This window comes from Mytilus galloprovincialis, chromosome 10 (genome assembly GCF_965363235.1).
Source record: "Mytilus galloprovincialis chromosome 10, xbMytGall1.hap1.1, whole genome shotgun sequence".
Lineage (NCBI taxonomy): Eukaryota > Metazoa > Mollusca > Bivalvia > Mytilida > Mytilidae > Mytilus > Mytilus galloprovincialis.
This window is the reverse complement of record NC_134847.1, coordinates 89,820,465-89,845,916: the sequence shown is the minus strand read 5'-3', so window position 1 is coordinate 89,845,916 and position 25,452 is coordinate 89,820,465. Positions and strand designations below refer to the sequence as shown.

The following is a 25,452-nucleotide window of genomic DNA, read 5'->3' as shown; positions in this document are numbered from 1 at the left end:
CATAGAAAACTAACAACTGTGCAACACAAACTCAACATAGAAAACTAACAACTGTGCAACACAAACTCAACATAGAAAACTAACAATTGTGCAACACAAACTCAATATAGAAAACTAACAACTGTGCAACACAAACTCAACATAGAAAACTAACAACTGTGCAACACAAACTCAATATAGAAAACTAACAACTGTGCAACACAAACTCAACATAGAAAACTAACAACTGTGCAACACAAACTCAACATGGAAAACTAACAATTGTGCAACACAAACTCAACAAAAATCCAAGGGATGTTCGCAGGTATTATTGTGTTCAGGTTTCCTGAAGTTTGGCTGCTTTATTTATATTTAATTTCCTTTGTCTATGACAAATATAAATGAAATGAGGCGAGGAAACAACCCCTTCAGAGGTACCAGGATTACAGTTTAGTACACCAGACGCACAGTTAGTCAGTTAGACTCATAGGTGACGCGCTAACACATAAAGTACAAAACGCCAAAAAAGGACGAAGTTGCAATTTCGAACGGTTTTGCCAAATGCAGCTTTGGAATAAATTCATTGTGTTGACCTTCTTTTGATGTTTCAGAAAAATTATAATGATTATGTTAATGATAAATAATGTCAACATAGAAGTGCTGATTAATGGGCTGGTGATACCCTTTACCAGCAGTAGCATCGACCCAGTGATTGTAAATAAACTCATCATAGAAACCAGGGTTAACATTTTGTACGCCAAACGTGAGTTTCGTCTACAAAAGACTACAAAAGAATCATCAGTGACGCTCGAAAACAGTTATACAAAAAATTGGAAATGTTTACAACAGTTTAATAGAATTTAATATCCATAACTCAAATAATCATTACATTTATAACAAATAATTGCTCAAACCAGTTTTGGCTCCTTACAGCCTTCATTTTTTTAAATCAATAGATTTCTCTGGTGACAATTTATTTATTATTTGTTTGACTTTAGTAGAAAACACCTTTACCTGTGATGTATGACCAACAATTATAATTTTTGAAAGTGATGGTATAGGATTGATAATGAACGAAGGATTTGGGAAAATTTTCGAAATTTTTATCATGACAGCACTCCAATTATTTCGCAAAACAGTATGTTCCTCGACGTCTATATCATTCATAAATGTAGACAGAGTTGTCTTCACGTTTTCACTCCATGATCTGCCGAGTTTATTATACTGACGCTTTTCTTCATTCAACGTACATTCTATGATAATTCTGTTATCTTTTGGGGAAAGTGGAAGAATCATATGTGCAAAACATTTTTGTAACCTATTTTCTAGTTCCTCAGTATATGGTAGTGAATATTTTAAGAAGTAAACTTTGTTTTCGTCATATTTTGTTACTATAAGTGGTGCCACCGTTAAGGCTGACTCCTGACTAACACTGCTTTCTGTTGAGGTTCCGAGACATTCATAAAAGACCTGTACCTTCAATTTTATGTTGTCAATTTCATGAGATCTTGCGCAGGCTATAACAGGTTCTACAATAGATTAAAAAAATATATCATTAAGAAGCGTTACAAGCATATGTCAAATATATTTTCTAAGGTCAAAAAACATAATAAAAATACATAAAGCAAAGTTTATGTAGTTGAAATACTCTTTACAAAATTTAAAACCTAAAATCTGATGAAGATCACTGCAACTGGTGAAAAATAAATTGAATACCAAATCATTTAAGTTTTCAGGAAAAAAATATGTCCCGTCTTTCTTCTGAGTTTTATTAGTATTAAAACAACCGAATTGAAGTAAATAATCTAATGAAATGGAGAATGAAAATGGAGAACGTGTCAAAAGGACAAGAACCTGACCAGAGAGCAGAAACAACTGCCAATCAATAACGGGTCTCCAACACAGCGAGATCCGAAACCCGAAGGAGTGCTTCAGTTGGTCCCTAATCAAAAATATGTACTTATTTAGTGACAATAAACGACTTACAATCATACATCAAAGAGAGAGTTAAAAGATACTAAAAGGATATTCAAACTTATAAGTCGAAAGTAAACTGTCAAGGCCTTGGCTTAAAACGAAAACTACCAACAGACAAACAACAGTATATAAAACACAACGTAGAAGGCTAACAACTGAGTAATAAGAATCCCACTAGAACCTTTGTTGGCCTCATATGCTCAGGAAAAGAAAGTATATCCTGATCCACACGTGTTGCTCATGATAGTACAAATCCGGTGATAACTTAAAATTGGTAGGTTGCATCTAGGGAAAAAAGAACGCGTGTGTCGCCACGACAATTTGAACATTTTCGTTGTCATCTGTGGAACAAGTTTCCTGGGGATCACTTTCTATGTAAGGTATAAGAGTGTTTGCGCTTTGTATGGTTGTACTTATATAAAATATACCTTTTATCATTTTAGTGTTTTGTCGAGATGTTTTTTTTTCGAAAGAGGTCATATCTTAACAGTCTCAGCACTTACAAACAGTTTAAAACGAATTGTTTGAAGCATTAATAAGGTCCGAACTAGTGGTTGTCGATCAGAGTATTACAGAGACAAACTTCTATAATGACTTCTGCTTTAACTAATTCTATCTTTGTTTTTTTTCCATTGGTAGAAATGTATGAAAGAACAAAGACAACTGCATGTTGATAATCATAGGGGCCAATATGAGATTTTTTTCCACTATTAACATTTCTTTTTTGTTAACTTCCCTCGAGTCCACCACCAGCAGTGTCATCCATCCAGTGGTGTAAATTGATATAAAAAGTACCAAGATTATAATTTATTACGTCAGACGCGCGTTTTGTCTACATAAGTCTCATCAGTGACGTTCAGATCAAAATAGTTATAAAGTCAAACAAGTAAAAAGTTGAAGAGCATTGAGAACACAAACATCCAAAAAGTACGGCTTTTAAAGCAATTTTAAAAGATAAGTTTCAATTTAGGACATACTGTTTCATATAAATTAACAAAAAGCAAAAAAATAAAAATATTGGACTTTGAATGGATAACAACTGCCATATTCCTGACTTGGTACATGCATTTTCTTGTAGCAAGCTAAACCTAGTAGTTGCATGACAACGATGTGTAAACAAAACAAACATACACAATAGGTAAACATTTCAGAATAGGGGAACAACAGTCAACAATGAGTAATTATCTTAAACACTTTATAAACAAACAAGTATATAAAAATACAAAAAGGCATGTAGACAAAGCACATCAGCAAATACGAAAAACATGAATACAAAAAATTTACCATAAAATCATCATAGATACCAGGATTGAAATTATGTGTTTGCGCCAGATGCGCGTTTTCTTCTACATAAGTCTCATGAGCACAATAACAGAATGACGGGATGCAATCTACCGAGTCACGTCAAATGAAAATCACCACGAAAAGGTTAACCACTAAAAGTTTATTAAAAAAAGAGAATAATATAACACGTTAATAAAATGATAACGTCAATACCAAGAATACTTCAAGGTCATCGTGTATTATTTGTAAAGTGTATACGACATATTTATCAACGAGTTCTAGCAATTGGTACCTGTCAAACGTTTTTTAGAAAAATGATAGACGTTCTTTGACATATACCCAGTTCATTAACTTCAGACACTGATGACGTTTTACAAAGTCTAAGTAGCAGCTGCAAGGTTTTGAATACCAAACAAGATAGGAAATGTATATCCAATATTCAGGTGAAGTTGATATATTGCTACTAAGGTGGGAGTAATTGATAAAATGTTTCGTTTGTCACAGATTCTGCTACTGAAAGGACTGTGTATATTAAAATCGGGGTGTACAAAAGAGGGAGGAAATATACCAAAGGGACAGTCAAACCCATAAATTGAAAAAAAAATGACAATTGAGTACCTTGCCTATGGTATTCCGAAGGTCCTTGACAAAATAGTGCTTGTTCGGTCTTAAGCAATATATATAATTACCCTCAGTATTCTCAAAACATATAATACAATAACCAGCTTCTTGGTTCATGTTGATAGAGGTGACACCTTCTACTCCAGCTTTTCTTTTGGTGTCAAAATAATATTCGAGATCACATTATTTTGTCTTTTAACTGAACCCTTGCACTAGTATGCAGTTTGAAACAATCACGGGTTGAATTATTGGGTAAACTCCATCAAATGATTTTTTATCACAAAGTAATTTCAATTCTTCAATATCTGTATAATAGAACAATTAAGACGAACTTAATTGTTTCAAAATTTTCTTAAATTTACTTTAAACAAACCATGTAATTAATTGTTCATCTTGTATACTAATATTGATGCATAACACTGCATGGGATAACAGTAGTCGTGGATTTCGTTGGTAAAGGTAAACCCGAAATTCCAATGTTCAATGAGGCAGAGTTTCTTAAAAATAGCACACGGACATTGAAATATCCACAAATCAAATATTAATCAAAAAGTGTGCAGAAACGGAAATAAATGAATCAATAGTGACAACTAAAGAAATACTCAAGATCAAAACCATTGATATTTTTACATTCTATACATGGCATATTGTTTGAATTCAAATATGGTTACGATTAGTTTGTTCCTTGGTTTAGTTTAACTAATTCGGTATATAATCACGTCATAGAGACAATCAAAGATCTTCATCGACATCATTATATGTAACCCAGACTAAGCCAGGAAAATGGCAGCTGTTATCTTATAGTTCGTTGCATTGTCGGTTTTTTTTTTGGTTGCACTTCAGTGTTTCTTTTATTTCGTTTTTTTCTGTTAATAGTTAATGTGTTCCTACATAAGAAAATGTCTGTCCCAAGTCAACAATATGACAGTTGTAATCCGTCTGTGTGATGTGTTTGAACTTTTAATTTTTCCATGTTGAATTTTCCTCGGAGTTCACTTTTTGGGGATTTTCTTTTCCCTCAGTTTTAGTTTGTATCACAGATTTGTTTTCTAACAATCAACTTATGACTTTTCAACAGCGGTATACTATATATAGCTACTTTGCAAACAAAAAATCTCTCTGGTTTTGGAATAGTTTACGGTTCTTTTTCATGTTATCATACATTTTACCAATATATGCATTGCAACAAACAGCTGAAGAGATGAAATAGATCACATGTTCAAATGGTGCATAAACAATAGTCGATTGTTAATATCTAAAAGAGATATCAATAATAATAATAAAAAAACGAACCTATTAACTTGTCTTCAAATGTAACAATTGCGTTCTTTGTATCTTTCTCTACAACTTTTAAATTACGCACATCAAGTTTTGTTGTAGCTTCTATGAAATTGATAATATCATATGTTGTGGTCTGTGAAGTAAACCCTTCAACCAAAATTTTATTCGAATAAAATCGTACTGGAAAATGTCTTTGTACTTGAAGTTTTACACCATCAATTATGTGATTCTTGTCCAAAACTCTTTGAACAGCTAAAGAAAAATTATAGAACAATGGTTCGCTGTATTTGCATAAAAATTATATATTATAAAATTCAATCATGTAAATGAATTATATAAGTCATTATCCTCAAAATATCCTCTGTGTTGTGATTTTGAACATTTTTCTTTTATAACAAGTGAGTGACCGTAACAATTTATGATGATTTAGAAATAAAGGACCATAGAATAAATATGTAAAAACTGGAGTTTTATAAAGTATAAAAGGTATTTAATTTTCTAAGAAACTAAACTTATGACGTTGACTTTCGATGAAGGTTGTATTTTTCCCTTGTGCTTAACATACTTGCACATGCCTAATTTCAAATCGTCTGCAAGCTGTTTTTGACAGTAAGAGAGCGGAAATAATATGTTTCAACATTTTAAAGGGTGCCTTAGTTGAACTACGCTTTGACCATGCCTTACAATATACAGTCTTCCATCCTGGATCCTGTGTGCAACACATTTTTTAGTAAAGGTGAATTAAGCATGATAATAAAGCATGATAGAAGTGAATTATAATGCTTAGATAAACGTCATCTGTCAATTCGAAAGGTAAAAAAAAGGGAAATTAAAGATTTAGTCTTGCACAAGTGCTCCCAGATAGACAACACGACAACTTTAGTCTTTTAGTCTGTTAGTAGTCTAGAAATGTCAAAGCGCAAATTTCAAAGAATAAAAAAATATTGTCCCAATAGGTCATGAAGGTTTTTTTATAAAAAATTTCATATCTGACTTATAAATAATGACTTTCTTATTACAGTTCTTATTTCTATTCTATTCTTAGTTCGTATATGACCCCTGAACATCAGTCCACCCTTTTAAACAAAAAATGATAATATACAGACGTTATCAATTTTGCAGGACATCAGAACAAATTAAAAAGTAAAATCACAAAAAAAAAAAACTAAACTCAGAGGAAAATCAAAGCGGAAAGTCCCAAATCTCATGGCAAAATCAAATGACAAAACACATTAAAAGTGAATGGACAAGAACTGTAATATTTAAACATATAAATCATAAAAAAAATTCTAGTAAATCAAACGATTTATTCTGGCATGCAAACGAACCTAAGAGTATCATGGTGTAGTTGGCAAGAATTGTTGTTCCTTTATGTTCTTATACTTTTTGTATAAAATCAAAGTACAATATATACCTTCTTCATTTTCAAATGTAATAATATACATGTTCCTGTCATTGCAAAATTCTATATTCAGGATGTTACCATTAGCTCCCTTTCTTGACGCAAAGTAACCAGATATACTATTCTGTGTTGTATTTGCATGCATTCCCGTCACTTCCACAGCATGCGTGGTTTCTGGTTCAATTGTATTTCTGTGTCCAGATTGATACTGCTCTTCATGTTTTTCACCATCGGTCATTTTATTTGGAAAAAAAGCCTCAACATCAACAATTTCACCATAGAACATTATAGGTATTTTTTTCAATACTGTGCCAACAGCTGAATAAAAACAATTGATAAATTGATAAACATAGTTAACCTCATAACCATGCACTGTTTACACAAATACGTCGATTGCTTGCCTCGTTTGAATTGATTTACATATTTGCATGTGGGCCCTTTTATAGCTTACTTTATGGTATGGCGTTTCATCAACATAAGACTCATCTGTGACCTAAGATCAAAATAGTTAGAAAGCCGAATGGGAATAAAGTTGTATAGAATTTAGGACCAAAAGTTCCAAAACGTGTGCCAAATAGGGATAGGTTAATCTAGGCAGGGGATAAAACAATATCCTTTGTATTTCGAATAGTTCATACTCCACATACAGTTGATATTGATGTCAACACCGAAGTGCTGACTACTGGGCTGGTGATACCCTCGAGGACGAATCATCCATCAGCAGTGGCATCGACCTAGTGGTGAAGTTAATTATCAAAGGTTCCAGGCTAATAATGTGATACGCCAAACGTGCGTTTAGTCTACATAAGACTCATCAGTGACGCTTAGATCAAAATAGAGTACCGAAAATTTCGAAAACTTACGGCAAGGTGATCTATGCCTGGGAAGAAAAAAATACTTAGTATTTCGAATAACTCGTACTTTTGCAAACGCTTAATTTATCAAAACGACCTTACTTTTAAAAACTATTGGAAAAAAGTGATGTTTATTTTAAGTATGCATTAAAAGGCAGTTTAATTATAATTTTATAAACACTACAGTCAGCATGGATTCTGCAATTTTCATCTGTCGTCTATTGGCATGGATAAATATGAAACTCTATATATTTATCAAAGGTACCAGGATTATAATTTAGTACGCCAGACGCGCGTTTCGTCTACATAAGACTCATCAGTGACGCTCATATCAAAATATTTATTAAGCCAAACAAGTACAAAGTTGAAAAGCATTGAGGATTCAAAATTCCAAAAAGTTGTGCCAAATACGGTTAAGGTAATCTATGCGTGGGATAAGAAATTCCTTAGTTTTATTGTCTCATTAGGGGGAACGATGATTGGACCACATCTGTCGTCAGTTCAGATAGTTCAAAAAGATCAACTTACGTGGAATGGCGATCGTTAAATTTTCAAAGGGATGACTTCAAATTCACTTTGAAACCGTTAGTTAGATAGCTTCCTTTACAGCAACAGCCCTATGTCAGATTAACAAAAACCCATACTCCCAAACTATTTGAATTACTTTTTTGTTTATCCTACATTGATCTTTTGGTGTCATTAAGATATGAAAAGGATTAAGCAAAAGGCACAGCCTTTAGATCTCTCTATACAACATGTACAAGGTAAATATCTAATATACACATTTAACATAATAGAAAAATATATGCTACTTATGTGCACACACAAACATATGATGTTGTATTGTTACATTACTCTCTTCGATTTTATAGATGATTGAATCACCATAAACATGGTTTACACCGCCACATTTTTGTTTATATGCATGGCCTTTATCAGGAGCATGTTGCTCAGTTGTAGGCGATAAATTTGGTCTGGCATATCTGTTTTTTGTTTATGTGTTTGTCGAAAACTATGAAGATAACAGCCTGTATAGCTGACTTTACGGTATTGGTTTTGTTCATTGTTAAAGACCCTATGGTTCCTTATAGTAGCTTGCATTCCTGTTATTTGGACTCTTGTGGATAGTTCTATGCATTAACTAGCATATCATATTTCCTAATCGGTTAATACGTTGTAGCAAAGCAAACTGATTTTAAAGTGTTGCCAGACAACAGAAATTGCTTGGACTAATCTGTTATGTTCTTTAGACCACCACAAATAAAAACAAAATAAATATTCAAAAGATATGAGACACTTTTATCTGTTCTATTTTAAGCATATTTAATATTATAGTGAGAAAATTTATCAAACCAATACAAAATTAACCGTACAATTATTTCAAAACACAGACTCATTTTGAAATAGTTTTTAATCGTTTAAATACATTTATAGTATGACAGCTTTATATTTGTTCTGTTGATGTTCTAGGATTATTATGTCGTATTTCAGAATGCATATATCATGACAAGTTATTTACAATCTAATAACATGTTCCGATATTATTTTTTTTCCTCATTACTACTCAAAACAACATTAACGTTCATGTTGAACATGCTGACTTTTTTTTGCACCATTGTATCTTAAATGCATGTGTCTTCAACATATTTGCATAACTCTAAGTAAAGTTAATTATGTTGTTATATACTAAATGTGAAAGAATTGACAATAATTTATTATCTAAGAAGTTATTAGTTATCAAAGGTAGCATGATTTTAAAATTACTTTCAAATGATAAGCGTATGAGAGAAACAAATGCGAAGGGAGCTGATTTTATAACTTTAATTTCCACTAGAACACACCCGTGATATCGCGGGTTCGTGACTGAATTAAAGTATATAACTATGTGTAAGCCTTATTTTGGTATTGGTATTGTCATCTGATAAAGTCATGCCGATTATAAGATACACAGTTTTCTCTGCTTTCAAATCTTTCTGTTTGAACCCGTCGACCTGGAACTTATCAATTATTGGTAATATTAATTATTTGGAAAACAAAAGGTCCTGGAATGGAGTATTTAATCAACAGCATTGTCCTATATAAGTTATTAATAAAGTTGAATTCTGTGATTCGCTGTTAAGCGTCATGCCCGCTAACAAATACAATGATTGAATTTAGTAGTGTCAGCACTGTGATTATGACCCGTGTATATAGCAAAATCCTAAATACACCGTTTGGTGGTGCGCCTGTCAGATGCGGAACGTACAGATAAGGTTATAGGTAACAGGTGAATATACTATTGGTATCGGTATCGGATTCGACCCTGAACTTGTTAATTATTGGCAATACTAATTATGTGGAAAACAAAAGGGTCTGGAGTGGTTTTATTATTAATCTACACCATTGTCATATATAAGCTATATATAAAGTTGAATTCTTTGATTTGTCGTTTTTACCCGATGACGGCTGACAAATTGGACCTTGTTATTTTAGTATTATAGATTTATCTGACAGTTTGATAACGAAGGTTTTACTGATTTGACATCATTCGTAAATACACAAACAGCATTTTAAATATATTTTGTAATCATTTATAACGAATAATACCTCCATTCTCATTAAAAGTAACGATGGCGGATGCTGTACTTCTATCAAGCTTTACTTCACTGACTTCTCCACCGCCATATTTCCTTTTGTTTTCTAAGAAAAATCTTATACTGTCTTCACTCGCTTCTTTGGGCAACTTTGTAACTTTTAACATCTTTGTCGCAACTGGAGTAATCAGATCTTAAATATACCAAATAAAAAGATAACCATAACACTTGTGGAGTGAATTGAACAGAACGTTAATCTTTATCAATTTTAATTAGTATGCAATGTATAAGATAATAAAAAATAGTGTTAAATCCTTCGATCATTTTAATAAAATATATCAACGTTCAGTTCTTTGTCTACCACTATGAAAGGGTCATTCAGCAATTCACATTCGTATGGTATCATAAACATAAAGTATTATTATACCTCAGTATGTTTTTTCTATATAAAAAATAATGAAACAGTTGTGCTGTTTCATTCCACAGACTACTTGCCAGTCAATAGTTTCAAAGACTATTACCCCGGTTAATAGTTTCATAACCATCTTTCCCGTGCTTTTTCATGCTTATTTTTCATTGAACAATAATGATGTCATTGACTATTTTGCTTGGCAACGTCAAACTCTAATATTGTAAACGGTATAATCTGTTTGTGTCGATTGTAAGTTCACTTACAAGAAGCAATTATAAAAGAGAACAATCTTCGCGCGCATTTTTTAAAGATCAAAAATATAGTACCTTATTCATAATATGGGTTCGGTCGGCGTATTCTAAAAGTGAATTTGCGTTTGGTGTACTTTAGCTTAAATTTATCATATGCACGGAAAATTTAACACAAGTATTTCTAGTCTTGGTTGCAATTAATGAACTATTTATAAATACAAGAAGAACTATAAAAACAAACAACGTGTAGTTCATCTTGTGCATTTCAAGTTATGTGACATTTTTTCTTTTCTCTCAGATGATATATGTACACTTTTAAAAAAATTGTTAATTTGGTATATAAAAACACTTAATGACTGTGTTGTTCAGTATAATAAAACACCTAATGGTTGGTTGTGCGGGTAATAGCAAGTTTGTTGTGCCTTCGCATACCAACAATTGCTCTCGGCTTTGCCTCGAGCAACAGTTGGTATCTCAGGGAGAACAAACTTGCTATTACCCTCACACCCAGTCAATAGGTGTATAATATTTAATTAAATATATCTTTAAGCTATTGATAGTAAACATATCTGAGATGAAATTGCTTACATATGTATGGCTACCAAAACATTAAAGCGTAAAAAAAATAAGTGATCATTCGCACAATTTACAACTCGAACTACTCGACAACGACCTGTTACAGTGTGAATATGCCTTTATAATTCTCACCCTTGTCGTCTGCAATTGTTTGCACTGCTTTATCACACACATCACTTGTGGATAGAACTTGATGAACACATTCAATATCTGCTTCATTATTAATCTTGTACTCTGTCCAATCTAACAACAATACAAAAAATAGTTAACAACAAGAATAACGAACGAATGAGTATATAGTTGATTTATTAAACTAGTTTAAAATATTGACTACAAGCTTTTTAACAAATTAGATAATATAACAAAAGAAGATGTGGTATGATTGCCAATGAGACAACTATCCACAAAAGACCAAAATGACACAGACATTAACAACTATAGGTCACCGTACGGCCTTCAACAATGAGTAAAGCCCATACCGCATAATCAGCTATATAGGCCCCGATAAGACAATGTAAAACAATTCAAACGAGAAAACTAACGGCCTTATTTATGTAAAAAAATGAACGAAAAACAAATATGTAACATATAAACAAACGACAACCACTGAATTACAGGCTCCTGGCTTGGGACAGGCACATACATAGATAAAGCGAGACAAATGATTTCTCAACAACATATTCATTACATATTTTAACGAGATGTATATGTTAGATTGCCAACGAGACAACTATTCATAAATGTTTACATGACGCAGGTGTTAGTATCTATGGATCATCATACAGCCTTCAACTTGGAGCAAAACCGTACAAATCTGTATAAAAAATTATATTGTACAAACACACCCATATTCGAACAAGAAACCCGCTCACCCAACTTGAAATGAGTGTTAAGGTGGATCGTGGGTACAAAAATTTCAGCAAAAAATTTAACCTTTATTTTTTCATTACAAATTTTATTTATTACACTATTAGTTATTACTTTATGATATAGTACAAAAATCAACCCAAAAAAACGATTTGGTTTGACCCCAGATGACTTTTAAAATGTTTATATCATTGAAAAAGCTCCAAATTATCTCCCTTTGGTGCAAAAATGCCATTTTTGGCATTCAATTTGAAATATCTTTTTTAACTCATCGGTGACCTATATTTTTATTATTGTTTTCAAATAAGCTGTACATAAACTAAATAATTGTAAAATTTAAGCGATTTCTGTGATTAGGTTATTTTATTATTTCGATATTACCTGTATTTCTCCTATTAGCTCAACAGAATAAAAGGACATTAACAAAAATGTATGCTTCTTCCAGAGGCAGATTGTGCACTTAAATGAACGGTGACTCCATTTTTTTATTTCATTTTCCTTTTAAGTATATGCTAAAGTTCATTTATAAAAAAATATAGGGAAATCCTATATTAGAAAAAAAAAGATTTATACCCAGGAGCCACCTTAAATCACAAAAAAGTCGGATGTTACCAAATGGATACTAGTAATCAAACTCCTAGAAAAAACAAAACAACCAAAAGACAAATAACATTCTACAAAACACAACAAACATATCCTTCTTCTCATGTTACACCCGATTTTTCTAAAATGTCTCATTAGAGGGAACGATGATTGGACCACATCTGTAGTCAGTTCAAATAGTCCAAAAAGATCAACTAACGTGGGATGGCGATCGTTAATTTTCAAAGAGATGACTTCAAATTTACTTTGAAACCGTTAGTTATATAGCTTCCTGTACAGCAACAGCCCTATCTCAATGGAAATCATAATAGGCAATAGAATCTCTAGAGTATCGTATCGTATCAACTTCGATACGTTTGCTGCATTTGTAGAGTGCTTTTGAAATATTTCTACACTAAATAGAAAACTCATAATTGGGAAGCTGAAATCATGTTGTTTGTTATAGTATAATGATTAGATCCATAGCTTACATACCTACAGGCTCTTTGCTCAATATATTGATATTGACCTTGACAACTAACGGTACACTCGTATTGATGCCGCATATGTCAACAAACATATCCAGAAATTGTCGAATGGAAACTTTAAATTCCTCTTCGTTCTGTAGATAATTGCCAGGGACGGATGTTCCAATCGTGATAGAACCACGTTTGACAACCTCTATTTTATATGGAGACCACATATTCACGGTTTCAACAGTACTGTGTAAGGTCGTTTCAATGGACTTCTGTAAAGTTTGAATTATTTTTTCTCGTTCTTCCTCTAAAATGCCGTGTGTATTTATTGTCCATTCTAAGCAACGTTTTGGGCAATCTGAAATAAAAAAGAAATGTTTCGTCTCATTTATACAACGTTTGTTCATTTCGTTAATTGTGAATGAATTAATGAAATTTTAAGAATTAGCTTTATGATATCAAAAAGACATCACCGTATAAATTATCCTATTAGTCTTTTATTAAATAAGCAATTTTCAAAGAAGTGTTCAGAATTTATCTTTGTTTCAAATAAAGATATACTTGGCATGAGTAAAGTTGTATTATGTCATGTAAACTATAGACAAAATTTCACATAACAATTCGTTGCATAGAAGAAAAAGTTCTCTAACCCAATTGTCACCTGTATAAGCTTTACTAACCATGTAACCTTATTTAAAAGTTTTTAATATATTCTAAATAGATATAGGAAGATGTGGTGTGAGTGCCAATGAGACAACTCTCCATCAAAATAACAATTTAAAAATTAAACCATTATAGGTTAAAGTACGGCCTTCAACACGGAGCCTTGGCTCACACCGAACATTAAGCTATAAAGGGCCCCAAAATTACTAGTGTAAAACCATTGGGGAAAACCAACGGTCTAATCTATATAAACAAAACGAGAAACGAGAAACACGTATATATTACATAAAAAAACGACTACTGTACATCAGATTCCTGACTTAGGACAGGTGCAAACTTTTGCAGCGGGATTAAACGTTTTAATGGATCCAAACCTTCTCCCTTTTTCTGAAACAATAGCATAACATCACAACATAGAAAAACATACGATAAAATATCAATTGGCAGACTTAACTCAATCAAACAACGTATGATTACACAATGAACGAATAAATTTGATCTGCGATATCTGAATACAAATGCACAGTTAATTAAATATTAGAGACAAACATTCATGACCAAAAAGCTAACAACCAAATTCAAACACAGGACATCACTGAGAAATATTTAACCAATCAATGTTCACTTTAGAAAAAAAACGTTTTTTTATAATCTTGAAGTTTATTCAAATGTTGTAAGAATAAGTGAAAAAATTGAAGATATTACAAATAATCAAAGCTGGTGTACAGACAAGATCCATATAAATAAAAAATAGCAAAAAAAAGCATTATAAACCGTATCAACAGGTCGAATAAACAAGAAAATACGATTTGAGAGTACTCGCAGTTACTGACAGCTAGTTAAAAGCCAAAACCAATTAATAGTAAAAAAATCATGCATCAGAGACTAAAATCGACTAAAATAAATCACAAGGATTTAGTATTTTAACGTCATTAATAGTCAAAGAAGACATGACTTGTGCAATGCCAAACATAAATGTATCGACAGGTAGTAGTATAGTGAAGAGCGACTTCTACAGAAATAAAAGTTAACGTGTCTGTGTAAAAAAACACTTAATAAAAATAATGATGCTTGGAAACTCACAAGATATATAATTTATGACACAGAATTTGTTTACTGCAATACAAAACTGTCAAATGCAAAGGAATATTTTTTTTAACCTTTCGTCGCAAGAAACCGGGTGACACGTACTATGATTTAATGGTATTAAACCTATAGATCAGAAATTTGCATGACACACTTTATGTGAGTGTGAGAAGTACTTACACCTAGAAGAATGTTTAAGGTATGGTTATTTAGTTCTATAAGAAAAAAGATACTGTATTTGTACTTAAATGTGTCACCGTAATAAACAAGTCTGAATCCCCCATCATTTCATCAAATGAGTTTAAAGTCATTTATTTTGGAAAGTATGTGCAATTAAGGAACTTAAGGCAGCAAAAAAAACATTGTCAACCCTCTCATTGTTTTTACCATGTTTATTACAACCACATATTTTTATTTTTTCTCGCTTCTCCGTACAGTACAGGCTTTCTAATGTTTTGGTATAAAAAAAAAAAGGTACACACATCCTGAACAGCTATCTACAAAGTGTGATTTTTACTGTATGGTTAAGTGTCAACAAGTATATAAATCTGATTGCAGTTAACCATTCGATGATGCAGTTGTTTTATCTTTAACCTGTTCAATAAGTACGTCTTGCGAACAATTATTGACATCATTGATAAATTAATGTTATATATACAAAAGGACTTATTTCAATTGAAGTCTTGAGCTGGCATGTCAGTAATTGCTAGCAGTCCTTTGTTAATTCATGTATCATTGTCATTTTGTTAAGTTTCTTTTGGTACCTATTCTGACATCGGACTCGGACTTATGAGTTTTACTGTGTGTATTGTTGTGTGTTTGGTTTTTTCTACATTAGCTAGAGATTAAGGGGTTGCTATCTAAAAAAAACATAATTTTTGCGACTTTCCAAGTCTTGAGCCTCTAACCTTTGTAAGTCTTGTGTAATTTTTAATTTTCTGCTCTTGTAAATAATTCGGTGTTAAGAATGACGCCCAGTATCACGTAACTAGTATACATTTGTATTTAGAGGAAAGCAACAGCACGCCGTCGAGTGCGGGATTTTCTCGTTGCATTAAAGACCAATTGGTGGCCTTCGACTGTTATTTGCTTTTTTGGTAGGGTTGTTTTTTCTTTGACACATCCCCATTTCTATTCTCATTTTTATTTCGTATTCGTTTAAGATTGAAAATTGTGATTGGGATAGAAAAGGGAATTACTTGTTTGTTATTTACCATGTTAAGGCTGGTAACTATGTACGTTCTACTCTATTTACCTCACTCTACCATTATCTATGATTCATCTTTGATTCAATTCAATAAACTAAATACTTTACAAATTTTAAAAAAATACCGCTTTTTTGTATATGAACGTTAAAATAAGTGATTTGAGAAGTTTCTCTTATTTGTTCTTTCTTCTTTGTTTTTGTCTTATTTAAAAACAATCGTAAATACCTATGCCTTCTATTCCAAGGTTAAAGCATTTTGTTGTATCGTTCGTCCCTTTGCAGGCGCTGGCGTGGATCTCTGAAACATAATATATGCCAATATCTTTATCATATCAACATTTCATCTAGGATTCTTTTTTTGTTTTTTGTTTTCTTTTTACTTTATAACTTCAATAAACTTTTTTATTATGTATGCGTTTCTATTGATAAAGCATACATGAGAAAATATAGATTGTTCCGTTTTTGAAGCTAGGATCAAAAACGTTGTCAGTGATTCTATGCCTATGTCTAGAGACTGAAGATACCAAAGTGACAAAGAAATAGCACAAGTATCATTAACAACACCTTTGTAAAAAAAGTAAATCGAATAACATGGAAAACTAAAGACTGATCATCACGAATCCAACCAAATAAAAGAGATACATACATTGCAAGGTCTTTAAATATGTTTACTGTTAAAGACTTTAGTGCAGCATATATGTTTTCATATACATTTTGGTTAGTACGATCTCTATAGATAGAAAATTTTGTCTCATCATTTACCTTTTTCATTCTCATTCGTTGCTTGTTCTGAAGACCATTTTATATCAAACTCAATAGCATTTTTATGGTGCGTCATGTTTCCTGTAAAAAGAAGTATTGTTATAGAAAATGTTAAATAATAAATGCGGTAGTTTTTGTGACGTTAATTTGATTGGATTACACCACAATAATGCCACGATTAATAGTCTGAATTTTTGAGTTTGATTGAATATAATATTGTAAAATAAGCAAACAACCACTTTCTTTTGAATTCTAGTGAATATATGTCTTTCGCCAATCCTACCACATCACTTTATTTTTTATATACATCTGATTTTTGACATATTAAAACAACTTTACCTTTTTTGACTTGATCGTATATTAAATGTAAAAGTTGTTCCTGTTCTTTGTGTCCCTCTTCCAATGCATTAATGATTTCTTGTTTGTTTTCATCGCATTTCTGTTGGAAGTTTTCAAAAACTTCAGGATCGAAAGACTACAAAACAAGGCGATTGGAAACAAGCAAGACTTAGTGTTCTAAACTGTTACAGTTTTCAAAATGTGTAAACAATTTTAGATCAACAATTAAATAGCAAACTCTTTAAATTTTTACACCTCATTGTAAAAAAAATATCAAGCAAACGATCGAGTGACACCAATCGTTGCACACAACACCAAGAAATTCTAGAATACAATGTAAACTACGTCTATTCCACTCGAGATAAAAGTGTTTTGAAATTGAAAAAAAACTAAATGAAATGTTTGAAAGTATTTGAACCTAAACGGGCTTTATCAAACAAGCAAATAATTAATTTTCATCTTGTCAATTACAGTTTTGCTGACACTAAAAACAGATATAATTGTATATTTTAATTTAAAAAAATCAAACTTGCGCATACATAAACCTTGCCATATAAGTATATCCGAGACAAAACAAAACAAGACATACACCAAACCTATAACTAGCTATATAGAATAACAATTCGTATACTATTTGTTATCGTAAAACATACCGAAAAAATACGGGTTTTTAATCCACAGTTCTAAACAAGATTTCGACCTACCTTAGCTAATTCTGATTTTATCGTCTGCATTTCCGTTTTTATAGTTTGTATTACTGGTTGAATATCAGTCAACCCATAATCAGCAACTTTCAAAAGGTCAATCTGCATTTCAATGCATTCTTTATAATCAGGTATTTGGGATATACATGAAGCCAAACCAAGAACTGCACCTTGTAGATATCCCCACATTGTTTGTATATCACTTTCGGTCCACTTGGTCAAACTGTCCACATGACATAATTCGTTTCTTTGTCTAATTATCATATTTAGCCATGTGACATATTTGTTGTGCTTTTGATCCTGCAAAGCACTTTTTAAGACTATATGTATTAATGAAAGGTCGAGGTCTTGTAAGGAACAGGTATTCTTAACCGTTACACCACACATGCACTGAGTTGACTGACTTCCTCTGTTCCGATAGTGTTTTGATTTTGACCGGTCTATCGTGTACATCTGTGAAAACTGTGTCATTGTGATTCTACAAGTAGCTTTTGTAAATATAAGGTTTGAATCACACTGACAGCATTTAACATCCACGGCCAAATGATATAAAGTGTGTTTGCATATATCAAGATAAACAGTGAAATCTTTGTTATATTCCGTACAATCCAAAACATTGTAGACAAAAAAAGTTCGGATTACGGGCAAGGCAAGTTTATGTGCAAACATAAACAGTTGAAGGAATTTTCTGTCTATATCGATATTCATATTGCTAAAAATATAAGGAATACACAATACAGTATTTGCATGAAGCGAATAATATCTCCGCTAGACATCGCAGTAAAGAGCAATACACTGCTGCCATGACAACAACATTAAATTGAAAATTTTGAATCATGAACACTTGCTTTTTGGGGGCTGAAATAGAATGATGAATTCTTTACGCAGGTTTTTTTCTACTTTGTTTTTTCTTTAAGAAATAAAAAATCAAACGTCATTTGGGTCCTATAGAAATTTACAAATAATCGTATTCTTGTTACCGTACGTAGATAATAAGTTTTCCTTTGTACTTTTTTTTCTAAATGAAGATATAATTGTAAACCACGCATTAGAATCTACCAGTGTAGATGATATATTTATTATATCTGACCTAGTTTAATGATTTTATCGTTAAAACAATGTCACAACAGTACGCATAAAGTCAGGTTGTTTAAAACCTTCCCATGCTTCATTATCTTATTCCAATATAACTTTAAACTTGAAGGCATGCATCGGGATGGGTATATACAACTTTGTATTAAAAATGTAAGCGGAAGTAGAAATTCATTGTCAAGTGCAGTCTGATTTGACACATTAATCCGGAATAAGATATCATGTATAGATTGTATAAATACATTACATTAACTGTATGAGCATATCCCAGATAAAAGTGACAGTACTTGATCTATTACCTTATTCAACTTGCATGGATCCTTTTAAAGTAAATTGATCATTTGCATTTTCAATTTGATGCATTGATTTAACATGTTATAAACATGTTTTCTTTTCCCTTTCTGATTTTTACCATAATCCAAGTGATGCGCATGTGTACAGGTATTCTCAAAATAGAACTGTTATCAATTGTGTAGTTTGTGTGGTACAAAATCACAAAGTGAATGAAAGTTCATTTGTACTTTTTAATGTCAATAAAAAGTATCGATCAGGTGGGGATTGCTTTGAAATTGTAACAACTTTCTTCTAATATCTTTCATTCTCAACATTCATAAGATTCTTATATTGCATACCGTCAGGCGTGCTGTTTATCAAATTACTTGATAAATCTTCAACAAAAGTCCTTAAAATCGAGGAAAATTATCAATTCCTCAATACAACTTTTCCGATTGCTCTGTTGAAAGATTACTAACGTACTTCTCAGATCCTGCATAAATATGGTGTTTGCATAACATTGATGTGATGATCATGTTAAAATGATAAAACTATTATTTATAGCATACGTAACATAAGAGCAAACATTGGGAAATTATTCATTAAAGGCCAATGATAATTTGATAAGCCAGACGCGTGTTTCGTCTACATAAGATTCATCAATGACGCTAAAACAAAAATATTACAATGTGAAAACAAGTATATAAAGTTGAAGAATGAAGGATCACAATTCAAAAACAGTTGTGCCGAATACAGCTAAGGTAATCCATACTTTTGAAAAAGTTATTTTATAGAAATGACAGTATAACTTATATTACGGATGATGATTTAGAACATTACTTTTGTTCATAGATAAATTTTTTCATGTTAATTTTAGTGGTTTACAATTTTATTCGTTCTACTAAAGTTTAGGCGAAAACACAAACGGATAAGAATTGTCTTTCAAGGATTTTACATATTCTCCTGATCTTTCTGTCAACTATAGTTTTAACAAAACAGAACACTAATTGAAACAACTGTCAGTCAAAACCAATAACTGGTACTAGGATTCGACTAAATATTTCACTCATGTTGATTTATGAGTAGATACTATTTTGCCGATTATTTTTGATTTGATAGTTAATCTCTATTAAAAATAATTTAATCTAGACAATATATATATACGGTTAACGTAGTCGTGTAACAGATGTTGTCATTAGTTGTTGTCTTTCAGTTCACAGTTATTTTCCTTTGCCTGTTTTATAAAAAAAATACTAGCAGCGGTTTGATCGTTTGAATTGGTTCACATTTATTTTTCATTTCAGGAACTTTCAATTGCAGTAGAATACGTTAGAAAATTGTCTCATTTGAAATACACCATTTTTGAGATAATCCCGAACAAAAAATCCTTTAAAAAAGGTTACTGACACTTTGGTCTTGCAGATATTGTTCTGGTGATAAGTTTTGCTTTGATGGTTTTTCTATTTTCTACTAAAGATTTCGTAGGTAACAAAAAAAAATAAAATGCACAATAAAGAGTCAGCTGATCATGAACTTCTTTTCCCCCAGGGTATCACCAGTCCAGTAGCAATCACTTCTGTGCTGACTTGAATTATCAATGATATGGTCATATCTACAAATCAACTGTTGAAAAAACTTTAGATGTTTTGACATTCTATGGCTTCTACATTTTTGTACCTCAGGAATAGATTACCTTAGCTGTATTTGGCAAAACTTTAGGGATTTTTGGTCCTTAATACTCTTCAACTTCGTACTTTATTATGCCCTTTTCACTGTTTTGGATTCGAACGTCACGGATGAGTCTTTTGAAACGAAACGCGCGTCTGGCGTAAATACAAAATTTAATCATGGTATATATGATGAGTTTATTTAAATGTCGTGTGACTTTTGTTGGTGAACATATACTGTAAAACATTCTTTGTCGTTTGTTTATGTGTTACATATTTGTTTTTCGTTAATTTTTTTACATAAATAAAGCCGTTAGTTTTTTCGTTTGAATTGTTTTACATTGTCTTATCGGGGCCTTTTATAGCTGACTATGCAGTATGGGCTTTGCTCATTGTTGAAGGCTGTACGGTGACCTGTAGTTGTGAATGTCTGTGTCATTTTGGTCTTTTGTGGATAGTTGTCTCATTGGCAATCATACCACATCTCTTTTTTTATATTTATATTCCAAAAGTGTTAAATCTCTTCTTTTTCAAGCTGTTTTCGAGAGAACAGATAGTACTTGCTTTTAATCTGAAAATGCTTTTTTTACTCTCGGTGAACATGTTGGTAAGAAAACAGTATCATTGAACACATATCTTCAACTTAGATAAACAAGGCCTGATTGTGTTCATTATAACAATAAGAAATATATATGATTGGCAATGACACTTATCCAATATGGTTTATACGACATGGATGAAACTAAAGGTAACCGTACAACCTTAAATAAATATCTTATGCAATTTATCACATGGTATGGTAAGATACAAAAAACTTAACATGAAAAGATGTAAACAATTAATACGAGAAATTTAAAGGTTATCAAAGATAATAATCGAAAGACAAATATGATAGAAAGTAACTTAGGACTACTACATGCTAAGTACATGCAGTAATAAAGTTTGTAAGTTACGTATGTTGTGTTGCTTGGATATATTTCAAATTCAAAGTCAATGTTTATAGACTTTTCCCGGTGGTTGATAGTGTTTGATTCATAAAGAGTTTTTAATAGCTTTTCCCTTTTCAAATATGCCATGGAGTCTAGTATTTTGTTTACTTTTTTTCGATTTATCTACTCATGATAAATATGTCACATTCTTTACAATTCTATAGTGATAACAAATCTTTGTTTTGTCCACTCTTTAGTTTATCACTTCTCATGGTCAATTGAAGGATCGGCTAAATCATCATCATATCAAACAGAGCTTTTTCTACCAAAAAAAAGTGAGTATGTGAAGAACCTGCCTGATTCAAACACAAATGCATCAAAGATGATATCAGCAAAATGTTTTGTTGATTTTGGAGGATTGATATTCTCGGTTTAATGATATGTTTGTCTGATTTGAACAATACCGCTTTTATTCATAAATTCGGAAAACATCCTATAATACTAAAGATACAAATAAGTTTAAATAAGGTTACAATCATATAATATTATCAATTTCGTTGAATATGCATGAGTCATACATGTCAAATGTTGGATGTGAACGAACTACGAGATATGTAAAAAAAAAAAAAGGATTTTATTTTGTTCAATCATATTTGTCTACGTAAGAACATGTATATTCAAAGTTAGGATTATGACAGTTGTTTTCTAATCGCTTCATGTGTTTTTGTTTTGACTTTGCCATTTGATCACTTAAAGCTTCGTGTTGCTCCGTTTTTGCGTTCTATATTGTTTTTCGAGTACCGGTGTTTATATAAAAAAGAAGATGTGGTATGATTGCCAATGAGACAACTATCCACAAAATATCAAAATGACACAAAAATTAACAACTATACGTCACCGTACGGCCTTCAACAATGAGAAAAGCCCATACCACATAGTCAGCTAAATTTCGCTTGTCTGGTATGTTTTTCTTTTCAGCGTTGTCAGTTTTTTTTCGATTCATGAGTTTGAATGTTCATTTGGTAGCTTTCGACTCTATCTGATAAGGGACTTTCCGTTTAGAATTTTTCTTGCAGTCAGGAATTTTTGTATCTTTACTGTTGAGTACTTTATGGTAACTCTACTCAATATAGAGAGAATTTTTAAACAGATAAAACGACCATGAAGTCACGCATTTCCATATCGAAGTTATTGTATCTAATATCTGCCAAATGTTCTTCGGTCTCATCCCTCTCTCCTTGCACAAATACATAATGTGTATATCGACTCCAAGTCGATTAGTTGTTGCTCTTACATATTAATGCCGATAAACGACAAAAATTAGCAGGTGCTCCACGGCATTGAAAATTGTAATTATCAACAATATGCACTAAAGTTCTATCTGATTATATCTTTGAATGTAAAAGTTAAAACGTATACCGGAACTACAAACAACTGTCATTTAGGCGGGAATTTAAGCAAGATAAAACATATGTTTATTACTCAATTCACATAGTTTCTTGTTTGTGTTGAATATTCCGCAAAACTATATATTAAACTCTTGCGCTTGAGTTATCGTTCTTTGGATAAAGTTATCTCTTTTTAAGTGCTCATTGTGAGGCTGTGTGTATTTTTTACTGAATTGGGGGCTCAGGTTATATATTGAATCTTAAAGATATAGTTATTGTTTTGCATTGTTTCCAAGGCTATTCTGTCTGCTCAAGAGTTTGAATAGCTGAAAACGGGGCTGTAATTGCGTTATTGATCAACCAAATGAATCAGAAATCATTAGACTATAAAATGGCCCAAAATCAGAAATGTTGAACAATTCAAACGGAAAACTGATGGTCTTAGTATTGTACAAATGAACGACAAACAAACACAGAACAACGACAACCACTTAACTACAGACTCCTGACTTGTAGAGAATGTTTCGGGGTTAAGCATGTTAGCGGGATGCATAAAGAGGAAAGAATTAGCTAGGGCAATTGTAATGACCAAGTTTTGTTTCATTTGAAAACCAGAAATATATAAAAAGTAACAGATATTTCAACATTTTATATTCATTGTATTATAAAACAAACCTGCTGCCAAAATATCTATTTTCAAAGTGACATTTTTACAGAAATGAGTAAAATAAACAACTAAATGCCTCAAGTATATTTCATTGCATTCATGCATCCCTCTTTCAAAATAACGATGTGAATTTGTAGAATACAAAGATAATAATTCAGAATAAGATAAGACATTTGACAGCATGAACTATAAGTACTGACAATTATCGAAACAGCAATGGCAGATGAATACTTTTTACCAAACTAGCTAAGGACATTTTGACCACATGGTATATTGTGGTTTGTGATAACGTCGTCTAATCTTTTAATTACCAAACGTGTATTATTCTCGATTGTGACTATTTTGCTGCGTGTGAATTCGCATTACTATAAGACGTGTTACGGTACTTATCTATCCCAAATTCATGTATTTAGTTTAAATGTTTAATATTATAGTTGTAATTTTCATCGGATTTTGTCAAATGTGTTGACGTCTTTTCTATTACATTCATGTGTTATGGTAAAGATAATTACCGTCTTCATTTATAAGATTTCATTTTGTTCAACGTAATCTGTACGATGTTTTACGTTTGAAGTTAGATTTAAAACAAACCGAACATAGCTATATAATATAGTTAATTGCCACCTTAGTTTGCTCCTAAAAAGAACAGAAATGTGCATTGTTATTTAATGTAATATCAGTATTTAGGTCAAATATAATCTTAATTAAATCCTAATTCTATCTTATTCATTCAAATGTGACGGTTTTTTTTTATTTTTTGATGATCTGTTTTACAAATTCAAATGTGACGTAATTTTTTCGTCATTTTTTACAATTTCAAATATGACGTCACTTGGCGTTGAGGTTTTAACTTATTCGGATATGTCTATTTTTTGTTTTGCTTTTCGTCGGTTGATTTGATGTATTTCGGTTGTTTCCTGTAATTAGGTCTTTCCACTTTTCTGTTGAAAGACCTATTGTTTTTCTTCTGATTATTTTTTTTTCTTCCGCCTAATATTGTTCTTGCGATAAGTATTTGTTTCGCAATATGTCGCTTAGATATTTGGTATGAAATATCGAACAATTTTTTAAATTTACCATGCGTAACCGAATACTTTTCTTTGTAGGAATTATCTCCCCATACACTGTTTCCCTTGTGTCCACTACTCCTTCGCAACCGTAAAAGATTATGGCAAATGTATTTTACATAATTGCTCGTTATATCCTTCGCATGATTTGTCCCACTTTGACCGAAGCGATATGAACGCTCCATATGAGAGTTATTTCCCCTTATGCATTTAACATAAGTGATATGCATTTCTATCTTGTAAACCATAAGTGATAGAGACCTAGGATCTTTTGATTTGAGGTTCTTGGTCCAACAAAATGAAAATTAGGTCAAGGTCATATTCTAATTTTTGAATTTGGCTTATTTTCACTCATTTCCAGAAACCGTATTAGATACTGACAAATTATTTTTTCTTAATTATTAGTTGCGACATGTGTTAACACGTAAGTTTTGATGGCAAGGGTACGTTGAAAGTAATTGTGAGTTTTCTCC

General features: G+C 31.8%; 1 protein-coding gene across 1 annotated transcript; it reads right to left on the bottom strand.

The window, feature by feature from the left end:
• Positions 1 to 818: 818 nt before the first annotated feature.
• On the bottom strand, positions 819 to 19,400 carry LOC143048728 (uncharacterized). Its single transcript, XM_076222587.1, has 12 exons — positions 19,288 to 19,400; positions 17,897 to 18,608; positions 17,193 to 17,328; positions 16,854 to 16,934; positions 16,318 to 16,389; positions 13,155 to 13,493; positions 11,343 to 11,453; positions 9,985 to 10,164; positions 6,557 to 6,862; positions 5,155 to 5,394; positions 3,930 to 4,166; positions 819 to 1,508 (listed from the first exon to the last, which is right to left on the bottom strand). The coding sequence occupies exons 2-11, from the start codon at positions 18,602 to 18,604 to the stop codon at positions 4,057 to 4,059; spliced, it is 2,283 nt and encodes a 760-aa protein (XP_076078702.1). The 5' UTR covers positions 18,605 to 18,608; positions 19,288 to 19,400; the 3' UTR covers positions 819 to 1,508; positions 3,930 to 4,056.
• Between the last annotated feature and the right edge of the window lie 6,052 nt (positions 19,401 to 25,452).